Raw genomic sequence first — 24691 nt, forward strand, 5'->3', positions numbered from 1 at the left:
AATCACCATTTATACCATTTATTCGTGAATAAACATTAGTTTAATATCTTAATTTTGTACAGATTATAGATACTAATTATTGGAAATTTTAGATGGTTTCTCGCTCATTGGAGAAATTTAATTAAAAATAAAAATTATTATAAAGAAAATGCATAAAAGAAAAAAAAAAGAAATACTTTCAGTATCATTTGAATTTGCTTTAATATTTCACTATACAATATTATTTGCCAGCAATATACTTTGGTATAGCAATAATACCAACCAAAAGCATCCTTCGCCCTTCATATATTCTACGTTTGCCCGAATCTTTTATTTTCTACTCCATTTACTAGGATTAGCCACACAATATCATCGCATTAATCAATATTAAATTGGATACGAACGATGCAATAGGAAAGGAGAGATATTAACTTCAACGTTGAATTGTTAGGGCGCGAAGAAATGTTTATAAATAAATAATAGGATATGGAACTTACGAGCCTGCCTTGCCTTCAAGTGCGATTACAGTAGTGAAGAAAAGCCGTTTTTACCGGCACGACGGAGGAACAACAGAGTTCTCACTTTCAAATGAAGTGGACGGACACTGAGGCCGGTTCTGGGTTGCCGTACTTCGCCAGCCTTTATAAAATCTTGCACGGATCCCACCATCGAATGACGCCACAGCTGGACTGGATTCTCCATTGCTAATTGTCACTTTCACTCCCCACGAGAATCCGCGGTGTACCTTGGCGCTCATATACTTTACTATGCGTCAACCGGCACCGATTTTGCTTTATTCTTGAAGTTTCATTCCCTTACTCACTATTCGTTGAAGAATTTTCCAATTTTTGTTTTTCTTTTGCTTCGTTGTGTTTTTTTTTAATACATTTTAAAATACGAATATATGCCACAAATGTTGATCCGTACAAGGCATTGGCCGCAGGCAAAACAATTCATTAGTACGACTGAAACAAATATCGCGCGCACACTCACGCGCGCGCGCGCGCGCACACACACACACACACACACACACACATATATATATATATATATATATATATATATATGTAAGTGTATTGGTCTTCATCATAATGATTATTCCGTAATATTCAACTATCCGTTAATAAATTGATTCGAGAAGGAATTCTTTCGTATATTCCGTAATTTGCCGTTAACAATGTAAACTATATTTGGGAAAATACCATACTTAATTGACTTTTTATATATTGTATCGTTTCATTGAAATTTCTCATATTAAGGTCAACATTAATAATGAATCTTTTAACATAAATTATGTATTTGAAAGAAATTATTTTGTTTTGTCTACTTGAAAAAAATTATAAAGTTATATTTGCCAATATAAGCGCATTTCATCGACGCTAGTAAACATCTTTTAATACACAATCACATACTTATTTATTATTATTATTCATCTTTCTTCTTATTTTATATAGAGTTTTCAAAAAATACATAGGTTTGCTGAAAAAATTCAAATAAAATTTGTCGTCATTTTCTTATTTACTTATAATTATTCATATAAATGCACAAAGTATTTAAAATGGAAACTTAATTCAATATTAGTATGTATAAATATTTAATTTAATGTCTACATAATCAGTTAACTGATACGTATTATACACATTGGAAATTGTTATAAAACGAGTTAATACGCTTCTCTATTGAAAAATATAGTATTCACCTACGCACACACGCGCGCCCACACGCACACGCACACATGCATATACATTTAAATTTTAAACATAAACTGCTTTATTGGATAAACAAATAATGCCAAATAATATATTTTAACAAATAGTCATTTAACATTAATTAATTCCATTTGAAAGAACATAGAGGAAAAGCAAAGTACGTAAAATTTAATTCTTTTGAAATATTTCGTTATCCCTACTTTAATACCTGTCAGCAAACTACGGGAAGGAAATTTTTTGCTTTTTGCGATTCGTCTCATTCGGTAAGCGCGAGGGACGGCAAAACTATATCGCAAATTTCTATACTAATACGATCTAAACGATCGACTAGCTTATTTTTCCAAAGTCTAAGGTCTTGCTTAACAATACATCTATTTTTAATATATGCCATTCTATTTCCTAATCGTCGTCGGTTCGTTAGGGGTGCGTAAAACCTGAAAGTAACTCGAAAGGGATCACCAGGGGGTTAACAAACATAACCACCACCTAGTTGAGCCACGCCTAGAATTTGAATGGGCGAGGCTCGTCGTTACATTTAAATGAAACATAACGTGTAAAGTTATCGTCAGTTTAACGAGCGATGGTACTTAAACTTACTTTTCTAGCCGCGATTCCAAGAAACTTCGGGGCTTCGTTGCTAACTCAAACCGCGTGCATCTCGAATGAGATTTATTAGGTTGAAATTGAATTTGAATACTTTGCACTGGTACGCTAGCGATTCCTCAGTCATTATGTCCTCGAATCATTTTTTAAGGAGACTCCGACGAAACTGGAGAGCGTTTTTCGAGGAAATTGGACATTGAAATGTCTAGTTGTAGAACACGGTAGTGTGAGCGAAAAAAACGGGAGACAGTGACGGCGACAGAATTATTGATCGGCTTATGCCAAAATTGGCCTTGTCGGGATAGAAGTTGCGGAAATGCATACAAAGAGCAGATAGTGAATGGCATCAATGATATTTTATGTTTTAAATTAAGGATTAAGCGTAAGGTTTTGAGTTGTGGTATTTTACAAGAACAGCAATGTGTAGAAATAAATAGTCTTCGGACTTGGGATCGACGCTTTTTTTTTTTTAATACAATGGAAGTAAATCGTCATTGTAAAAGGCCTCCCGCCGACTCTAACTAGAAAATTATTCGGCGAATAATAAATTTTTAAGTTAACAATTAAATTTACGTTAAACAACCATTGGCGTGCATTTCACATACTCGTATATAAAAATAAAATAGAAAATTAATCCGTTTGTGAATATCAATTGTTTTGTAAAAGAGTGATGCACGTGTATAACAGAAAAAGAAAAAAATTTTTAATATAGCATTCTAAGTTTATTAAATAAATACATTCATAATATTAAAAGTAATAACATTTTTATTTGAAATTTTAAAATCATTATACTTTATCATTCTGTTCTTGTTGCCTTATATTTTTACATTCTAATAAATGTTTGATTTTATAAAATGTAGTAGCATAAATACATAAATTTCGATAATGTCGTGGTAAATATTTTTATTCGGAGTTATAAAATTATTTCAAGTTTAATTCAGCTATCAAAGCATGCATATGTAAATGTAAAAGAACTATAAACTTATATTTTAATTTATCATAAAAGGTATTTTCATTAAACATGGAATCATACATCCCAATTAGGTTTTGGAATGCCTTGAATTATTTCGCTCTTAAATTATTACATAAAAATAACAAAAATTATTCAAAAAATTTAAGAAAATAAATAGAGGACGAACAGTATATCAACGAATATTTTACATCCATTTTTCGACAATGAAATATTTATTGCAACATAAATTTCGGATTTTTATCAAAATACACACATATTTCTATACAAAAATACAAAATGAATCCTTCATTGAATATTATCTGTTTTGTAAAAAGAGTCAAACACCCAATCTTGTGATCCGTTTTTTTATATTACGTACAATGATCTTTACGCACAACCATACTCGTACATTATAAATATGTAATTTATAATAACATTATCAGTATATGAATAATCAAAGTCCTACTCCAAATATTGATTGACAATTTTTCACATAATACAAATTTAAATAATTATATATAAATAATTCGACAGTTGCTATGATTGTTGATCTTTGCTAACATTAAACTATTTTATAATACTTACTTCTACATTTTGTAAATCAGACTACATTGAAAGATACCACATTTAATTGAATTACAATATTGAATTATCATGTAATAAAAATTATTTTAACGATATATTTAAAGGGATAAATCCACGGTAGGTTGAAAAGCAGTTTATTTTATACTAAATTGAATAAATATATTCTCAATAATTAACGAATATGATTTATATTTTATACAGTTCTATGCCATTAGTGGTATAAAAATAACTATTTACTTCATTACATACAAATATTTTGTTGCAATATATAATAAAGATACGTGAGACTTCATGACCGCGTGAGTTCAAAAACATACAACATTACGTATTGAATTATTCGACTAGGAAGTGGAAAAAGAGAGAAAATTTTCTTCGTCGACTAAACAGTGCGTGACAGCCAACATTGCATTGCGTGTTTCAGTCCTCTTAATATCCTCCCTCCCCCAAATCACCCAACCCTTCTCCGATCCGTTCAACATTTCCAATCGAAATCTCTTTTCTTTTCTCTCGCTTACAATTTGCACATACGACACGATGCGCATGTACGCGAAAACGAACATAATTTGCAGGAAGGAGTTGCACGTACAACTTTTTTACCGTAGTATATTGATTTTCCACGGGCGCGAGACGCGCTGACCTATTTGAATACTTAAAATAGTCTGTACAAATTTAGGAGTACTTATTGCCACGAGGCTAATAAGTGACGACCGATTGTTACATCTTCCACTACTTTCCTCTTTCGTCCTCACATTTATAAATTGGCTCATCAAGTCAAATACAAATGTCAAAGTGAGCTTGAAATTTTAATCTCAAGTGTATGGATATCCGTATTTTTTATTCTTTTTTTTTGTTTTTAATTAAACATACCGCTTGATTCGAGTGCACACGAGTATTGTACGACGAGTATTGTAATATTTAGAGATAATTAACGATGACGTATTTTATACATAATAAGTAATACATAGGAAGTGTTAATTTTCATTTATCTATCTAAATGACATAAGAAACTTATGAGCTTAACAGTTTAGAATATCACATAAATGTACGAACGCTCATACACACAATTTACACTAATGCGTGAATAATGTCAAAATTATAAATTCTTAAGAATAAAATTAAAAAAAAATTTTTCTTCTTTACTCTTTTAACAATCTCAGATTTCATTGCGACAATTGTGATGTTGCATATCACTACTATCTGTACGATATTTCAATTAAAAATATAAAATATTAAAATAAGCAAATTTACAATTATATTTCCTTAATATGTATGAATAATTTAATAAGTGATTAAAAATGTAGGTCGCTTTCTTCCTAAAATATACCAACGTTTGACACGAATTAAACATATAATATATTACACCAATAAATTAATGGTTAAAGCTTATGTGTAAATAAATTTAACAATTTTGACAATATTCGTTATGTAAATTTTTGAATGTCAAATATGATAACAATAAAAACATGTTGCTTAATCTCAATCTCATGCAACATATCATTCTTTCATTATTGCAGTCAATATCATTTATGTTTTTTATGCAAATTATTTGCCGAAGGTATTATCTGCATTCTATAATTATAATTCATTTCACCTTCCACACTTGTTAATGAAGTTGTAGCGTTCGAGCTATAATGTCGTTCATCCCCATCGACATCTACATAATTCTGCAATTCTTTGTCTTTTTCACTAACTGGAATGGCACAAGGTCGAGGAAACCAGCCCCGAACTCTGTCTTTAATATCCATCGAAGCCATATGGTTTTCTTTCTCGCCAAATAACCAATTGCTGCAATACGATTTACGTAATCATCGATTACTGTGATAATGTTATCATTAGAATGTAATCATAGGATAATATAATAATAATCGATACTAACTTGCGCCAACGAGTTACCATAATAGTATCGCCTACGTCAAGTTTAATTCTTGGTTCATCGGTGATCGGTGGCGAACAAAGAACATGAAGACCGTGACTAACTGGAACCCAAGAACCTGTTGCTCTTGCTACAATTCTGTAGCGTTTCGATCTTTTTCTTTTTTCCTGTTTTTGAGCCAATTGTTCGCGCTAAATGTAAAATTAGAAAAACATAATTTGTTATAATATTTGGAAAGACCGTTGGAATACCATTAATTGTGACTCAAGCAATAGGATTTGCGTTGAAAATATAAAAAATTTGCCTAATACTAACGGTTAGAGTATATTGATCGCAGCCATCTATGACCGGCCAAACTATTCCATTGCCTATTGCAGCACAATGCCACGACAGAACCTGATTAACATTAAAAAGCCATCCTTTTGAATAAGGATGAACGAACTGTTCGGATGACGTGATTCTTCGATAATTAGCTTTTTCCAATATCCAGCATTCGATGCCGGTTTGATTTTTTATAACAGCATGTAACTGAAACATGCATAACTTTAGTATGGATAAGGATAATTGCAATTTTCTTTATTTTATTGTAATTAAATACTGGATTAACGAATTGAAATCTCACTTATAGTAAATGTATCGTCGAGTTAAATTTATTACCTGAAAATACAAAAGCATTCCAACTGCTATTACAACTCCAACTGAAAGACCTATGCTAATAAGGACTAACATTACAGTAAATATAGAGGGTGGATGAAATGGTAATGGCCTGGTGAAAAATATAATCGTCATCCAATTAATCATTATATACGTGGAAAGACAGCATCCAGTTACGGCACTAGCCAAAAATGCCGTGAAATAGCCATGATTGTTATGACCAACGCACGTATTTATCCAAGGACAGTGATGATCCATTTTCAAAACGCAACGATTGCCTGCATGAGAATATTTGATATTACTGGGCTGGTTACGAATAGTACTATAATTTAATATATAATTCATTCGATAAGGCTAAGTAGAAGGCAACTGGTCAAAATTGCTAATTATATTTTAACGACGGCCGAGGCAACTTTTGTCAAAACAGCTACAATTGTCTACAATACTCGTGGTGGATTATATAGCAATTATATTAGAAATTAATACATTCTTCAGAAATATTTTATATTAATTAGGCTGTGTAAATAGTTGAAATAAATTACACTTACATTTTCGACAATGATGAGAGCGTGGAGCTTTATAGCCTTGGCATACGCTACAGAATTGCAAAAATTCACAATCATTTTCATCATCCTATGGACAAGCAAATTCTTATGAAAGCTGAGACGTTTATTATAGAAATTTACAAAAAGTTAGCTTTACGCTTACCGGCATCCAATTAATTGGCAGATATCCAGGCCCTTCGTAAACAGAATTAATAAAATGATACAGAGTTAAGCCGCTGAGAATTATAAATATTATAAAACATGTGTCGGAAGTAATATTTCTATAGTTGTTCCACCAATGTCTGCTACAGTGTAGGCTCATCAATGTGATAATTTTTATTATCGCTGAAATGACAAACGAAAGACGTTTCTGTAACAATCCCTTTGTTAATACAAAATTTTAACAAAAATTTTTGTTGAAACGAGCCGATCGTCCGTTTTCTATTTCGTCATTAAATATTGTCGACAACATTACGTAGGCGGACAAAACAATCGCCCAAAATTAATAAACACCCACATAATATGAAATTTACAAATTTATAATCTGAAATTCTAATGGATTAGAAATTTCTATAAGAAAAAAGAAAAAAAAAACTTTACAGTATCCTAACTTAGTTATATCAATCTCTTTTGTCGATTAAAATACCAAGAACTGATAATGGTCCCCAATTGCAAATCCTTTCGAACAGGCTCCAGCACATTTTTCCAGCAACATGTAGTCCGAGGGATAATGACTACAGTGAAGCTATGCAAAATTTCTCCTTGAAATTTATTGCTCCCATCGAGCCTCCTCCTCCTCCTTCGCCGCTGCCGCTGCCGCCGCCACCGCCGCCACCACCTCCTAACACTCTTCTCCGCACAACTTCTTCGGCTTTAACGATAACATCCTATCGAGTGACACGTTATTAGCATCATCATCATCATTATCATGAGATACGGTTGTCCTTATCACGCCGCTCCCCGTCGCTGGTGATTTTTTTCTCTTTCACGTTGGCAAAAGATAGGTCGGCTGGCTGATGCCTTGATGGTGCCTGGTGGAGCCCGGCACATCTCGAGGAGCGAGCCGCCGAGTATTTTAAGATCCTTCCTTCTCTTCGGGCATCGTCGTCGACGTAGGGGCGCGCGAGATTTCAAACATCGTTTCAAATTTCACTCGTGCGCACCGAGTCATCAGTCTCGTCACCTGAATTCGTCCTTAATTCCTGAGGACGAGCCGACCGACGATTAACCAAGCCATGTCGCTCTTTCGACTCGGCCGACTAACTAGCCACTTCATACAGCCGAATCAGCCCAATAATGCACCACTTGGGCATTGAGAGATTGGAAGGGGTTGTGGCGGGGTCGACGCGACTGAGGTGGTAGGTGCGGCAGTGTCGGTAACTAATTGGGGGGAGAGGGTAACGGCTAATAAATAAGGGCAGTGTAAAAATGAAAAAAAAGCTCTAGTTCGTAGGTCATCGACCCGACCTCTGAGGTAGCGATCTCGAGCACTTTGACTTGGTAAAGTCGTGGCGAGGACAAGAAATAGGCGGGAGTTCGCGGTGGTGGTGAGACAAAAAAGTCTACCAGCGGAACTCGTTTATCATACGAGGGAGGGGGCGGAAGTATGAGACAGCCGAGTCTCGTATTTGTTTGAGTCGTTTCATAACGGAGTGGGCCAGGCAGTCCTCATCGTGCCTCCCTCACCCCCTGGCCATAAAGCACATTGTAACGTGGCGGCAGCGTGATGAATTGCGGGGGACGGGTCGGGGAAGAGGAGCGGGGCTGGAACAAAATATGCGTCTGCTGGTGGTGTGAAAGAAGTAGGTTGTGTAATCGTGGACAGGTCGTTGGCTGTATGGAGACATGTCGCGAATAAATGATAAAAGAAGGAGTGTTTGCACGAGGTATCGTACGTTTGTTTGCGACAAGTTTTATTGTCTTCGCAGGCGTTATCGTGCACTTAACTAGTCCATTTTATATATTAAGCGTGTGGCGTATGTGCGTATGCACGTACGTGTCCAAAGAAGATGTAGGTTAAGTAATGTAATGATTAAGCATGAGCAATTGTGGCCAAAGTGTCCGTGATTCGATGATCGATAAATAGAAAAGTCTTAAAGACGAGAAAGAGAGAGAGAGAGAGAGATGGATTAAATGATGAAGAAGAGCAAGGACGCTGCTACTACCTCTTATGGGAATTGAGCATCTCGAGATGGTTGTTGAAATGTTTACATTTTTACTTCTTTGTCAGGAGAATGATGTCGTTCGTCTTTGATCGGGGATGTATTGTAATGAGAGATTTTGGAAAAGGATTATTACGCAAGTACTTAGTAAAGGATGACCGGGCGAGGGTTAAAGTAAGTTTTGTTATAAAGGACACTGTGCGACCAAAGCATTAAGTTACCAGGAGCAGAATGCAGCAGTTGGCGGAGGAGAAGTTTGTTAATCTGTTGGACGAGAGGAGAAAGGACTGCGATATCGTATGGGTGTCGCGTTCTATGACACCCTTGGCTCCTCACAAATTGCCATCAGAGCTCGTTTATACAAGGAAGCAGGCTCTTAACGCAGCTTTATCGGATCCCAAGGTCCTGGGGATAGTTTCAGTAGTAGCGAAGAGTAGAGGCATACCAGCGTCGACGGTATTGGCAGAAGCTAAGACTATGCTTCAAGAGATGGCGAGTAAAGCGCATATGCCAACAGTCAGATGGCTGGGTAAGCTTATTCGATTGGTATAAAGTGTAATATAACTCATATTGATATATTCCAAGAGACGGAACTTTCTTCCACCAAATTATATACCTAATATTGGCCATAGACGATATTAGGTATATCGAGGTTTAATTTGTAACTATAATACTCATCTATGGTATTCGATCGTTATGTGATGAAATAAATTGCTTTGATTATGTTTCAGGCTTAATTATAACAAAAGTCATGAAGAGAATCCTTATAAGTATAAAATTAAACGAGAGTTATATTTATAGAATTAAGAACCAAATGTGTGCTTCTAGTATCCAATACGTTTATACACCAACACATAGAAGCTATTTAGATTTTATTTTACTTTCGTATATTCTTTTTTCATACGACATGGCATTACCAAATATTGCGAGTGGAATGGATTTCTATCAAATGAGAATCGTCGGAGAATTATTAAGACAAACGGGAGCCTTTTATATGAGACGAAGTTTTGCCTCCGATCCTCTGTATAAGGAAATATTTCGAGCTTACGTTGGCTCGTTGGTTGCTCACAGCAACAGAGCCATAGAGTTTTTCATCGAAGGCACGAGAAGTCGAAGCCAGAAAACTTTATTACCAAAATTTGGTGAGCGATTAATTAATACCCTAGACATTAAACTCGACTCGAGTATCTTGTACATAAACCAATGAAATTTTCATTTACACTTATTTATAATCACGTGAATAAGACTTTTATTAAAAATACTAATTTTATCTACCATATATATATGAAATTATAAATATATATATATGTATGTATATATAGAACAATCTTCCCATGGCTTATGTATTCCAAACATTTTAAATGCATCTTTATAGATAGAATATTGTTTACGCACAGTCAAACTTGTTCTCGCATGCATAAGTCTACATGTTATAAAAAAACAAAGAGAGAAAAAAGTTTATTTCTTATTTAATTAACACCATTTCGATTAGGCTAAATAAAGGATAATGACAAAAGTTTACTAATAATTTGCATGACCTTTAGGTTTACTGTCTACAATGTTGGAAGTTCAATTACAGAGCAAAGTGATCGATATTCAATTCATTCCAATAAGTATTTCATACGACAAGCCACTCGAGGAATTGCTATTTGTCTACGAGCTTCTAGGAGTACCAAAGCCGGTTGAAAGTACTACAGGATTATTCCAGTCACTCTCTATACTACGAGAACCAATGTCACACGGTCATGTCTATTTGAATATTGCACCACCCATATCAGCACGCGATTATGTGGATATGGAAATTCGAAAAGCATGTTCATTATCACCGAATGCAAAGTTGCCCATTCAAATAGTGAAAAATGTTGCCTACGCCATTATTAATTGCCATAAGCGCAACACCATACTAACTCCATTCAATCTCATTTCCTTACTTTACAACGAACGAATGTATTCTCATCCCAATGATTGTTATTCCTTGGACGATTTGCTTCGTGATTATAAATGGCTAAAAAAGATTTTCGTCGAGAAATTTGAAGTGTCGGTGAATCCCGTAGTTTCGCGGTAAGTGACGTTTCTCGGGCGAAAATAAATAATTAAGGTATGGAAAGCTTTCAGTTTTATTAAATTTACCTTATATTTGCAGTAATTCAAAGGCAAATAGCGAGACACACGACGACTTGGAGAAACAGGAAGTTTTCGAGTCATTGCAAACGCATAAAAATTTAATGGAACTGAATTCCGAGCAGAAATTGAAACTCAAACCCCGACATAATAATGTTACCCAGTTAAAAAATGTCAGGGGATTTTTACTTAAACAAGAAACTTTGAACATTGCTGTACCAGCTGTCAACTTAATGATATATGTTAATCCTGTTTTTGCGCACCTGGCAAAACCAGCGATAGCAGCTTTATGTATCAATCGCTCGTCCAGAGGTATGATTTAGAACGTTTTCAAACAATTTATGGGAGAGAATTGCCGAGAGTTGCAAGTACTCTTGTGCTAATCGTTCTTACTATTTTAAACTAACAATACCATGATTTTATAGAATACCTTCCGATCATCGAAGCACATATATAATTGAAAAAATTCGTCAATTTCACAATTTGCTTAAAATTAAGAATATGCGATAAACGTTTCTTTACAATGTCAATGACATTCATTGAAATTTATAATTATTGAAGCTTGATGATTTTTGTTAACTCTATGTATCTCATGATTTATGTTATTTATGAATATTAATTTGGGAATTATTGAATTATTCAATATTTTGAATATATTTATGAGTATTGCAAAATTTAAAGCTAAAGACTAATGTTTTTTGTCTTCTCAACAACGTTAATCTAGAGTTTTAGAAAAATTTTTATAAATTTTTTACAACTTTTTTACAAAAATCAATATGGCCATTATATTTCTATTAAAGTCTTTCGACATTTTATTATTATCTGCTCCATTATTTTTTATAGAAATAAATGTTATTATTTGTAACATTCTTTTATCCTTGTAATGTCCCAAATTATTAGCTTGCAATATAATTCCAAAGGCATTCAAACTTCTTAATAAGACGGATTGAAAAGTTTTCTCATAATGACAGAATAATGCAATGAACTAAAGATTCGCTTTAATGGCAAAACTTAAAATACGACATCTTATAGCTTTTCATTATAGCGCTTAAAATATTTTCCATAAACTTTTTCTACTACATTTTGCAATTTTTACAAATTGTACAAAAACTTTTATGGTAAATTATTCTCTCTATTTTTTTTTCTTTTTTTACGAATTGTGCAAATCGAATTTTTCATATTTTAGCGTAATGAATACTGGGTGAATAAAGGGATTGACTGGACATGGATACTTTTATCAATATGGCTCATTTACAGAAAATTACATCCTCAAAATTGCTAACTCTTTTCATACATTGTATATATTTTTTTTTTTTTTTTTTTTTTTTTTTTTAATTTACTACTTAAGTACTTCTATTGTAAATGCGTATATATACATACATGCATGCATACATGCAAACGTATATACGTACATATATACATATATATATATATATATATATATATATATATATATTGAGAGAGAGAGATATAGCTTTAATAAAATAATTTATATTTTCAGAAAATGCAGCTAAACGCTATTTATTATTAAGATCTTTATTCAGTATAGAATTTGCTTTAGTACCTGATTTGACTCAATTAGAATTGCTAAGAGAATGGGAAGAAATTATTGAATTTTTATCAAAAGAAATTAGTGATATCGGATTACACTCCATTTTATGTAATTTAGTTATACCATTTGTTTCTAGTTTATACGTCATTTGTAAAATTTTTTTAGAGGTACGTAGTATTTAATACATTTATCACTATTTAGCAATATTGATCACTTCATATTCTGCAACTTCAACTTCCAGTTTTTCTTCTATCGCCGAAAATTTAAGACAGTTAATTATATTTGCATAAATACGTTACGATAGTAATGTAAATTCAACGATAATATCAAACTCTTTATAGAAAATAATAGAATTTTTAATTTAAATATCTTGATTATTATACGATCCCTTTGTCAATATTTATTTATTTATCAGCTCATACTTTACGAAACGAAAACTCTAATACGAAACCCATAGATAGACGAATGAAAATTTATTTGTAAATATTTTCGTCATTCTGTACTAATTAGAACTTGTTAAACATTTTTCTACAATATTATTATATGCAAATGTATTTTAATGTGCTAATTACACTACAAATGTATTTTCAGTGGAAAAGTTCGTTACAGTGTGTGGAAAAAAATATTCTTAAAGAATGCCAAAGACTCGTGGAAGAATTGTTATACGAAGAAATGTCATTAATCAATCATCCGTACTCGCTCACCTTAGATACATATGCATCTTTACTATCTAGTCTTGTTAAAAGAGAAAATATTGTTTTAGATAAAAGTGGAGTTTATACACCTAATAATATTACTGATCTCCAGGACATACTTGTTGATTTAGAGGATATTTTAAAACAATCTTATGTGAATGTGTTTTCCTCTTTCAGTCCAGAGGAAATACCAAATCTCCAAGCTAAACTATAGTCATAATAAATAATTATAATTACACAATTAAAAGCTTCAGTGCCAGTAAAATTACAGTATAAGTAGCATCAAAGTCAATAGTAGTCTTGTTTTTATGGTTTGAATAGTTATATGCTTCTTTTTATAGTATTATTTGTTCTATGTGATTTTAGTCAGTCATTTGTATTATAATATATTAAACTGCAATAGAAATTATATACTTTATTTAATATGAAACCAAAAATGAATAAACAAAAACAAAAAAAAAAAAAAAGTAAAAAAAAAAGTTCATCTTTCATTTCACAAAAAATCACATCCACGAAAGAATTACCGTTAAAGTATGAAAAAATATATGAAAACAATAACTGAATACGAAAAACATTGTTTCCTGTAATATAATATTTTTAACGTCTTCGTTCATTATTTAAAATAATACATGAAATTATCATATCAAATTTCATTGAAATTTCATCTACTATATTAGTTCATGTATCTATGAGATTAATTTCCCTTAGCATTTAGCAGATGCTTGTTTTATCCAAGATAACGTAGCTTACATTTCCTTTGTTAAAATTGAAATAACATAAGCAAAAAAAAAATAAATTACAAAATTCAAGAATTAGTCAATATTATCGTAAATTTTAATAATTATTTCAAACGACAATGCAATGAAATTATTTTCGCTTATTTATCAACAGTTCATGATGTGCGTCGGTCGATAGCTTAATGCAAAAAATATGAAACTATTTAAATTGGATCGTTAATTAATCCCTCGTCAAGTCGATATTAATCTCAATAACAAAGAAAGGCACAATTGTGTTGCATAGAAGATTAAACGAGTATTTATGAACTGTCAATAATAATATTCAATTGTTAATCGAATCAGCTCCAATTATAACTGAATTGCCCCTATTCTAATAAACAATACCTTATCCGCGCTTATTGGGGGACATAAGATCGATATCTTTTAAAATTTCGCGTGCGCCCATATGAAGTGCGGATTGATAAAATCGTATCTGCTTTACCGTACGGGGCGCGTGTAGACATTAGCTGCTTTGTCGGTAATGTCGTTGAGTAAGTCAATGGCATATTGAATGTGATGTAGGATAAGGGAGAAGCGCCTCGTAACTAGAATAGTCGGTGTTTCATGCTCACCACGTGGTTTTGTTTTGAATGTTTAGAGTCGGATTGCCTCGTTTGTCGCTTTTAATGTTAAGATCTTCGAGTTATTAAAAATATCGTTAATTTTACGTGGAGGCACTTTTAAATACGTAACATATCAAGCATGAGCTTGTTCGGTATTAACAGGCAAGTATTCCAAACGTTTTGATATTCTGATTAATTATTTGGCACAATGGGAATTTATGATTTATTTTATTGCTAAAATGCTTTATTGCCTATTAATTATTAGGTACGAAGATGAAGAGTGGAAGAAAGAAACGAATAGTTCTCACAATCACCTGTCAAATTTTTTAAAACAGATAGAGGTGAGGAGACGCCAAAGAGATAGTCTAAAAGCTGCCAATGAATCTACAGCGGAGGATGTGCCTGAAAAAGTTAACCATGATATTTCCGAGAATAGAGATAACGAGAAGAAGTCGAAGAAGAGGAAGCATGAAGCATTATCGGATAAAGCATCTAGCGATAATGAGGTTGATGAGCAAAAGACTTGTGTAGAGTTTGAAAAAGATTCGAGTAAGAGGGCAGAGGAAAATTTTACAATTCTGGGCAGCGGCAAGCATTTCAAACGTCAATTGGCAAAGAGAGTTCTGCCTCGCTGGCTCACACATCCCGAAATAGTAGCTTCCAATTTGAACAGCGGCTCGGCACTCAAGGAAGTAGAGTCACTTTTAGATGATAAACTATTGGCAAAACTTAAAGAGGATAGGTTTACAAAATTATTTCCCGTTCAAGTTCATCTGTTATCTTGGCTTTTAAAATGTGATAAAGATTATAACGCTGGCAAATGGGTGCAGGATACTTGCGTGTGTATGCCCACGGGGAGCGGTAAGTATACATTCGATCGTATACGTGAATAAAAGCTAAGAACGAGAATTGTTTAGTTGCTGCTTAAATAACTAAATAATTTATTTAATGGCTATTAGATTAACGCTGACCAACATTTCAATGGTTTGGTATTGGAAGCCTTTATTTATATAGCGTGTCATTGTTTGTGCATAAATTTTGTCTATAATGAATTTTTCATAGGCTTCAGCTACGTAACAACAATTTTTTTTATTAATTATTAATATCTTTATTTTCTAGGTAAAACTTTGGCTTACGTACTTCCAATTATTCAGGTGCTTCAAAAGAATTTTGTACGTACGGTTCGTTGCCTCATTGTTTTGCCAGTTCAGGAATTGGCCACGCAAGTTCACGAGGTTGTAATGAAATATGCCAATTGCACATCACTTAAAGTAGCATTGATTACTGGAGCCACGTCGTTTAAGGAGGAACAGGAAACATTAGTGCAAAAACGTACGTAAGCGATTATTATCACATTGCATTCGCTCGTATCAAAGCACCTTAAATGTTGGAATCGAAGTAAATTCTTAAAATAATGCAAATAACACAAGGATGATGATAATAATAATAATAATAATAATAATAATAATAATGATATAATAATAATAATAACACTGGAATAAAATATTGTTAACGATAATAATATTACCATAAACTTTTTTTTAGATGAAAGAGGAAGCTTTATTAGCATGGTTGATATAATTGTAGCTACGCCTGGCCGCCTAATCGATCACATTCGAAAAACTTCCGGCTTTTCATTAACAAATTTACGATTTTTAGTTATCGACGAGGCTGACTGCGCGGTAGATTGGCTACAATATATTCCCTTTCCACATTCGAAAGCTCCACCTCCCTCTATCAAAAACATTCGCTCTAGGTAAGGTTATCAATAATAACAATAACAATAACTGTAACAACAACAAGAACGACGACGACGACGACGACGACGACGACGACGACGACGACAACATTAAATAATAAGAATAGTAATAGTAATAGTAATAGTTATTAGAATAATATCGAATGACTTGTTTAATATCTGTCACGTTGTAAAATACCCAGGATAAATCACGACTAATCCCAGGAACCTCTTTACAGTTGGAATAAGCCCGCGCAAAAGATACTGTTGAGCGCTACTCTGTCACAGGATCCGGAAAAATTGAATAGACTGGGCTTGTTTCGACCAATTTTATTTACCTCGGTCGTTATTGACTTCGAAATAGATAATGATTTAAATCTTGACGAGCATTGTAAGAACATCGCACGGTGTTATGGTAATCCTAGTGAATTGACCGAAAGGATTGTACAATGTCTGCCTCAGTACAAGCCACTCGCACTTTATCGGCTGCTCGTGCAAACTCAAGATGTTGAAAAAACACTAGTTTTTACAAATTCGAGCGAATCGGCCCACAGACTGGCCATACTTTTACAGTCTTTATTAAAAAGTAAGAATATATCGGTCGGTGAGCTTTCCGCGCAGCTGGGCTCTAAGCAACGAGAAGAAACTCTTGAAAAATTCATTCGTGGCGCATCTCGAGTGTAAGCTTTAATTCAAATTTATATCCACACACATTTACTTCTAAAACTGTCTTATAATTAATTTCACATTCTAAAAACTGTACGTGTTCCTTGCATTTATTTATTATGAGACTTCATATATTTTTTTAATCTCTTTTTCTTTCTTTCTCTCTCTCTCTCTCTCTTTCTTCACAGACTCGTTAGTTCCGATGCATTAGCCAGGGGCTTGGATATACCGGATGTTAAACTCGTTGTATCTTACGATCTTCCAAAATATATAAAAGGCTACATCCACAGGGCTGGGAGGACGGGTAGAGGTGGCTTACCCGGAACGGCTGTGTCGTTGCTTCTGCCAAATCAAGTAGATTTATTTACTAAGATGTTGAAAAAAGTTGGCCGAACGATACCCATTGGTAAGCTGGAGAATTTAGACGATCTTGCCGAGTCGATAAATTATGAGAGTCATTTGGAAAATTTGAAAGATTTATTAGCCAATGAACAGGGAGAGAATCTTCGTCGACTGAAATCCCGTAAAAGTATTGTTAAGTCTTGAATAAATTGGCAATATACAAAAGTATAAGCGACTAGAATAAAAATAAATTGTACAGTTTTGTTGAATAACATCGATAATAACATTTTATTGTCTGAAGTTAATAATATTATTATACATAGGTATACTCCTCTTTATTTGCTCCCATCATCGTTCTCTCGCACATTCACAAATATGCACCGCATCACTTAATAGATGACCTTTCTTAAAATTAAATTTAGCGAATTTCAATGATTATTATATCGCTCACACTCGCTTGGCCAAGGCAATGATTCATAATTCCATAATTCAACATGATGACATAAGTAAAGACGTTGCTAGCAATTTTCTTACTCAAATTGTTACTACAAGCTTTTTTCACTCAAATATTTCATTAAATATAAACAATTTATTTAATAAAAGCGTGAACGATCGTTCTATTATATAAATTTCGCTATGAATAAAGCTGCCTGTGTGTTCGTCGTTTCGTTGTATCGAGTGTGTCGAAGTCTCGAAAGAACGTGGCAGTATAAAAACAAAATTTCTTTCACGTGTTTACCTTGTATTTTACAAAATCCAAGGTTCCTTCGAAAATGAAAAATTTTGTATTCATGAAATTTTAGCAATTTTGCAATCTGATTGACATTAAAGCAGTAGTATGCATTTTTGTTTTTTATTTTTTTTTTGTTTCAAAAGCTGTAAAATCGTGCTAATTCTCAACTATTGATTACGTTAGCGTAATTTGCATTTTATCATTACAATTATTATTACATTTCTTCTTCTGGTTTTTTTTTATTTATTTCTTTTTTTGTACAAAAATAAGATAATCTAAATAGAAAATAAAAAAATTAAACCTAAAGCTAAAATTGTATTTAGCGCGTTTCATATTAAAGGACTGATAAATTGAAAGAAATTAATTTTCAAAATTTGTTTGACTTTCAGTTCAAATATAACGAATTACATTAAGAAAATTGCATTATTTAGACTCTGTCGTGTAAAGTTGTCAAGTGAGATTGAAACGATAAGCAATTATAATAATGAAAATTTCAATTTGATTAAATTAACAATTCAACTACTATTATCGAATTAAAATAATTTTAATTTTAATTATTGTACAATTTTTTAATTTTGTAAAATTTTTATTTTGATTTTCCTTGAATTGAACTTTATAGAATTTCGTTAACCAATGTCATATCATTGCAACGATTATATTTATATCAAAGATTTATTAGGTAATATTACTATAAACACGCTTCCTATAAATTTTAATAAAAATTTTGGCCTTTATTCAATTTATATGTGATTGTCTACTAACGGAATAATAGAAATAAATAAATTTTTATTTTAAGTAAGGCCCATAGTTAAAAATTATTCTTTCAAAATTCTTCAGTTATAGATCGGTATTAATGACTCTAAACGTTAAATTAAATTAATGAAAGCACATTAGATACTTGGATTACTCTTGTATAATATTTAAAATGTCGTAAAATTTATTAATAAAATAAACTTTATGCTTACGATAAGAGTATCGTGTGCATGAAATATTTGCTTATCGAACGAGTTTCAGTTTTGTACACACATGCGTAGATAAATTTATATTTTAAAAATTATGACGATAGATTAAAATATACGTAAAAAATTATTTATTAATTTATTTTTAATGTAATTTTATGTATACAATCATTTAAACTGAAAGTCAATTTGCATTCGCTTAACATTTGATTTGTAAGTTTTACAAATTTTAACGTAATTTAATCATAGATAATACCAACAAAATTAAATTTTCAATTAACACATATTAAAAGATTAAGATTTAGTTAATAAACATTGTAAAAAATATAAGAAGCTCTCAATGAATCTCGTTTCCTTTTTTTTACGATATGCGCATGATGTTTTGTTACAAATTATATTGCGTATTAAAAGCATAAAATTGCCAAAGCCATCTATTGAAAGAGGAAAAAATTCACATTTTATCAGTTTTGTGCAGCAAAACAATTTATTATAAAATCGTAAGATATGCATTTTTAAGTTTCACTGTTGATTGTTCGACGATAATTATACAGAAAGCATATTCTCTCTATATTTAATTGTTTCAAACATTATTTATAGGACTTGTGGTTTAACAACTGAGAATGTCAATTTCCATGCCTGATCGAGTTTATTACAATATACGTATTTATTGTCGTGATACATCGCTGTTTAAAGCGAAAATTATTTCGTGACATGCGAATTAATAAGTAAAGCACCTTGTGAGTTTTTTTATCGCATGGTACTCATGTATTTATATACCTCACACGTTTATTTATACATTCTTACAAGAGTTGACGATATATTTACATTATCATTATGTCAACAGTTTTTATCGTTAAAATTATTATTTAACATTAATAAAGAACTTTTTATTCTTTTTCCTTTCAATTGAATAATTAAAAATTATTCTCTATTATTTATACACGTGATTCGTTCAACAGCATTCTAATTGAAATTAATTTCCATGCTTTCGTGGTAATATTGTTGAAGTAATGGAAATAATTACGAATAAATGTTGATAATATTGATTAGCCTCGTCCATAACTAAATTGTTTGAGATATCGAAAAATGAAAACTTATTTCAATTTTAAGAACAGTTTCAAAGTTAAATATAATATTCTTAGAAATAATATCTCCTCCCCTCTATCTCGTTCTCTATCTCGTCGAGCTCTTAATTAAATTTATACTAAATTAAGGCCAAACAATTCTACTGTGAAAATAACCGATTAAACTGGCCATAATCAAATCCATTGATCAATTTAACTTATAATATAATTTATAAGTTTTTTTAACGTGGAATCCTAAGGCGCGTATTTGACGAAAATTTTTCTTTAACAATTCGCGCCTCTTGTTTTTCAATCATAATTAAGCGTAAGTCATTATTCAACGCATAATAATGTCCAAAGCATACACCGGTAAGGGAATCTGATTAAAGTAAATATTGGCGTTACGTGGCTGAATGTAAATTTGGTCTTATCTCTTTAAAGCGTAAATGCCATTCAGGACTAAAAAAAGAAAAAGAAAAAAGAAGAGAATAGCTCATTTATTAGGTCAGTATTCCTTAACCTACGCATTTAAATACCAAATTTAGTGATATGGATCTCTGACCTCAAATCGCTCCTCGGCGATCCTCGTTATTTTGGCGACGTTTCTAACATTTTGCCGAACAACTATCGTCAATGTGCACGAGTGAATTGCGAGCGAATTAACCGACTCCATCGCGTAAATCTCATGGCGCGAACTCCGATGCGTGAAGTGCCACAGCGGTCTATCATAAAAACGGTAAGCCATGAAAGCACGTCGTAGCCTCTTCATTCATCGGACGCGCAGTCGCCCTACGTCTTCGGCCATCTACTCCTGGACGGTCCGATGTTCACCTGGATCGTCACCGAGGCGTCTTCTGGCGCAAATCAGGTCCATTTATGCCGAGGATGGAGGCTCTGCGGTTACAGAGGTCGCGCCTCCTCCGCATCTCGGTCGATAGCGCGGCTCTACGGACTCGTGCACTGATCGCCACAGGCTTAATTAACATTCCACGCGTAGTAATCCCTGCGACTCCCCCCCCCCCCCCCCCCCCCCCCCCCCCCCCCCCCCCCCGTCCCGGCCCATTCGCTCCCTTGCGCACCCGTGAAGCGGATCATCATGCAGCGGAATATATCGCTTAAGCCGAGCAAAAAATTCGCCAAATCCGTGGGAGATTTAGTTTTATGAGTTTTTGCGCGTAGCGCATCGCTAAAATATTTTCACTCGTGGTTTCGGATGTCGTTTTTATAACGACTCGCGAGCTGTAGGCGACTATTCCATTTCGACTAATTCATACATCCTGGACGTCCGATAGTCATTGACCGACGACGATTACTCTACGCCCGTCTCCATCGATTTTCTCGTGAGAAATGCTCAATCATTTGGGTACAATTAATTGAAATTCCGTTATATTAAATATTTCAACAGCAAAACATAAAACAGAGAACAATAAAAGAAATAAAAACAAACAATTGAGATTACGTTGAGCAGAGATCTTCGAATTTCAATTTTTATCGCCATAAAATAAAATCAATGTTTTATGAATTATGAAATGAAAGTTTCAATGGATTATTTTAAGCTTCGGCATTTGAAAATTCTACTTTTCTTTCCAGATTATCTGCGATTTATGTCAAATTCATTAAGAAAACATATTCCGAATAGCAATGCACAGTTTTGCATTAACCGTTCATTTAGAATTCTGTTTGTTATAACGCGTGAGACCGTGTTTTCGTACGACAGATAATCATATTATTCTTAATATGCACATTATAATTAATGTTAAATAATAATTTGGGAAAATTAATATCGTAATATATTATTCAAGACTTTTCCCGTAATTCTTTTCTCTTAATTTTTAATTAAGTCTACCATATATTGTTGATAATACTGTTTCATTTAAAAAAATCAATTATATATCGCTTACTCCTATCTACATTGTCTGATTACGTAATGCCGAACCAATACTTTGCTATTGGCACTTATTCGATATCATCTAGCGTTTTCTCCATTCGTAACGGTACTAAAGTATTTCGTCTTACTAAAGCAGTTGAATTTACAACTTTTCTCCCATTTCACATTACAATTTATATAGTTTACTATATGTATATGTATAGTATATACATTTTTTTTCTCGTGACTTGGACAGGTAAAAATCGATGAATTACTTTTTCAAACTTTGCTCGTGCATTATGCAAATTTTGGACCGATAATTGTATTTGTTCTCTCTGGCGCTACCATTTACCTTTTACTGCCAAAATTTAACTTTTATAATCATTTGAAAATCCAAAATACCACAATCTCCCTCCCTCTCTCTCTTTCTCTCTCGCGCGCGCGCGCATTTTTAATTCCTCACAATCATTCGTAATTTTATACACAAAAACTATTATATAATTATTATAAACGTATACATTCAGAAAAGTGCTATTTTTTGTAATACAATTTTTATTTTTCCAGAATACAATAATGTTTTTATATTTATCAGTAGAATTTATTTTAAATTAAAAAGTTTTAATTTCATAAAATAAATTATACCACTGTGGCGGATTAATTTAAGCAAAATTAGCATATTGTATTCAATTTATTTAAAGGGACCTTATGATGCTTTAAATTAATATATCAAATGTATTGTTATTACATGGGGGTAATATCGATAATTTTTAGTAAATACTGAAAACCTACGTGTATTAAAATATACATAATGAATACGCTTAAATCATTGACTTGGAATTGTTTATTCGATTCAAGATATTAATCTTGAATGCCTTGTTTTTTTAACGTTTTAATACAATGCAAATATATTTTCACATTTTAAACGTAATAAAATCCGTTGTTTAAGTTTTTTAAAAATAAAATTAGGTATACTTTCTCTACGTAAGTAATTTCAATTTATATTATTATACTACAAAAATATATATACTAACTTTTTCTATTGCTTTTAAAATTACTTATATTTTGCACAATGCAATTTCCATTATAGGATAATTGTAAAACATTACTAGTTGAAATATACAAAGTTTTGCCAGATTAAATTAATTACATTAAAAACATTATTTAAATATCTTAATTACAAAATTACAGCAAGTGTAATTAACATCGATTCACTCGAATATTACCTCAGGCAATGATAATCCGTATCTTATGAACTTTGCGATACATTTTCCCAATGACAATTTAATAAATATCGCTATAAATCATTATTATTCATTAAACGACAAACACAACCATTTTTAATAACTTTTTAGAGATTTATATAATCATTTTGATACTATTACGCGTATAATAAAGTAACGAAAGCATATTGCATTTTACGAATCAATTAGGTTGTATGTTTTAAATAATTATAATTAATAATGGGCATCATTTTATGTTACAACAAAAAAGCGTCTCGTTGAGAAAGCAGAATTAATTTAGAATTATATTATTATCGGCAGTCAATTTTATTTTTAAGTTTTTAAAAATTAATTATTTATAATGCTTTAGTAAATAAAGTACACCGTGAAATTTATAAATAGTACATCAATTATGTATCTTACTCTACTAACTCAAATTCATAACAAAAGAAATTTGATTAATAATTTTTTAATATAATCTCGCGTCTTATATATGATTTCTTTGCGATTAATTTGTATTTACAAGTTTTTTTTTTTTTTGGTTTTGTTTTTTTATTTATTGGTCAAATGATAAAAACATTCGATCTATGTGTAATGAATATAGATTATTCATAAATTCGCAAAATGTTGATGTTTTCAATAATTTCTCATCACTACGTACAATGAATCGAAAATTTTGATTTGAGAATCGAGTTTTTTGATTTATTCATATAAAACAGTAATATAATTAATGAGTAAGACATAATTGAACTTGTTTTTCATATGAAGATTGATTTAAGTAACAGTTTACTTAAAATTTCATACGTCAAATAACTGAATGCTATACTGTTTTTGTTAATTTTTGCTGCAGATACCCGTTATTCCGTTAATGGGAAATAGTTACACGAGTCGCGTGTAACTATTTTCAGTGGTCATAAAAGTATATTTTTAATTTTTTTTTGTTTGTTTTTTTGTTGTTTTCAGAATTAAATTTAAAAACTAATACGTTCGATATAATTTCTTAAATATTTAGCTTTTGTTAGCATTCGCGTAGTCGCGTATGGTTTCGTAAAAATTGCCGCCAATAATTGAATTCACTACACTTCCTGCTCGATCTCACCTTATAAATATAAAGGAAGACCCATAAGCGATATCCTTGATACGTCAGCCGATTAATTTTCGCTACACTTGTGCATCGTTCGATTGTACCATTGAAATTGTTCAACTCGCAGTTACAATCTGACGCAGTATGTGGCGAAGTGGCGACAATATACATAACATATTGCAATTCTTCAGAGCTTTAATATAATTCGGAAGGATGTGGAGAATCAATCGCGTAAAAGTTTTAAATCTG

General features: G+C 32.2%; 3 protein-coding genes across 3 annotated transcripts; 2 read left to right on the top strand and 1 right to left on the bottom strand.

Annotated features, from left to right (window-relative positions):
* Positions 1-5117: 5117 nt before the first annotated feature.
* On the bottom strand, positions 5118-7680 carry LOC105363060 (palmitoyltransferase ZDHHC6). The gene is made up of 8 exons (XM_011500632.1): positions 7547-7680; positions 7064-7245; positions 6904-6988; positions 6359-6633; positions 6017-6229; positions 5705-5892; positions 5379-5613; positions 5118-5141 (listed from the first exon to the last, which is right to left on the bottom strand). The coding sequence occupies exons 1-8, from the start codon at positions 7599-7601 to the stop codon at positions 5118-5120; spliced, it is 1257 nt and encodes a 418-aa protein (XP_011498934.1). The 5' UTR covers positions 7602-7680.
* A 1612-nt stretch (positions 7681-9292) lies between these two features.
* Dhap-at (dihydroxyacetone phosphate acyltransferase) lies at positions 9293-13654 on the top strand. The gene is made up of 6 exons (XM_011500565.1): positions 9293-9591; positions 9794-10204; positions 10607-11123; positions 11206-11495; positions 12685-12902; positions 13327-13654. The coding sequence occupies exons 1-6, from the start codon at positions 9294-9296 to the stop codon at positions 13642-13644; spliced, it is 2052 nt and encodes a 683-aa protein (XP_011498867.1). The 5' UTR covers position 9293; the 3' UTR covers positions 13645-13654.
* Positions 13655-14908: 1254 nt separating this feature from the next.
* On the top strand, positions 14909-18280 carry Dbp73D (putative ATP-dependent RNA helicase Dbp73D). Its single transcript, XM_011500633.1, has 6 exons — positions 14909-14931; positions 15035-15630; positions 15889-16101; positions 16315-16525; positions 16747-17187; positions 17362-18280. Exons 1-6 carry the CDS (start codon positions 14909-14911, stop codon positions 17717-17719), a joined length of 1842 nt encoding a protein of 613 aa, XP_011498935.1. The 3' UTR covers positions 17720-18280.
* The last annotated feature ends 6411 nt before the right edge of the window (positions 18281-24691 follow it).

Source organism: Ceratosolen solmsi, unplaced genomic scaffold (assembly GCF_000503995.2).
Source record: "Ceratosolen solmsi marchali unplaced genomic scaffold, CerSol_1.0 scaffold56, whole genome shotgun sequence".
NCBI lineage: Eukaryota > Metazoa > Arthropoda > Insecta > Hymenoptera > Agaonidae > Ceratosolen > Ceratosolen solmsi.

Bases quoted from the DNA above. Each gene is read 5' to 3' on its own strand.
- LOC105363060 (XM_011500632.1), bottom strand. From the start codon at position 7,601: ATGTGCTGGAGCCTGTTCGAAAGGATTTGCAATTGGGGACCATTATCA. The intron at 6,634-6,903 runs GTAAGTGTAATT...ATTCTCATGCAG, and splicing joins CTCTCATCATTGTCGAAAAT to GCAATCGTTGCGTTTTGAAA. The intron at 5,614-5,704 runs GTTAGTATCGAT...ATCGTATTGCAG, and splicing joins ATGGTAACTCGTTGGCGCAA to CAATTGGTTATTTGGCGAGA.
- Dhap-at (XM_011500565.1), top strand. From the start codon at position 9,294: ATGCAGCAGTTGGCGGAGGAGAAGTTTGTTAATCTGTTGGACGAGAGG. The intron at 10,205-10,606 runs GTGAGCGATTAA...CATGACCTTTAG, and splicing joins AACTTTATTACCAAAATTTG to GTTTACTGTCTACAATGTTG. The intron at 11,124-11,205 runs GTAAGTGACGTT...TTATATTTGCAG, and splicing joins GTGAATCCCGTAGTTTCGCG to TAATTCAAAGGCAAATAGCG.
- Dbp73D (XM_011500633.1), top strand. From the start codon at position 14,909: ATGAGCTTGTTCGGTATTAACAG. The intron at 14,932-15,034 runs GCAAGTATTCCA...ATTAATTATTAG, and splicing joins AGCTTGTTCGGTATTAACAG to GTACGAAGATGAAGAGTGGA. The intron at 17,188-17,361 runs GTAAGCTTTAAT...CTTTCTTCACAG, and splicing joins ATTCGTGGCGCATCTCGAGT to ACTCGTTAGTTCCGATGCAT.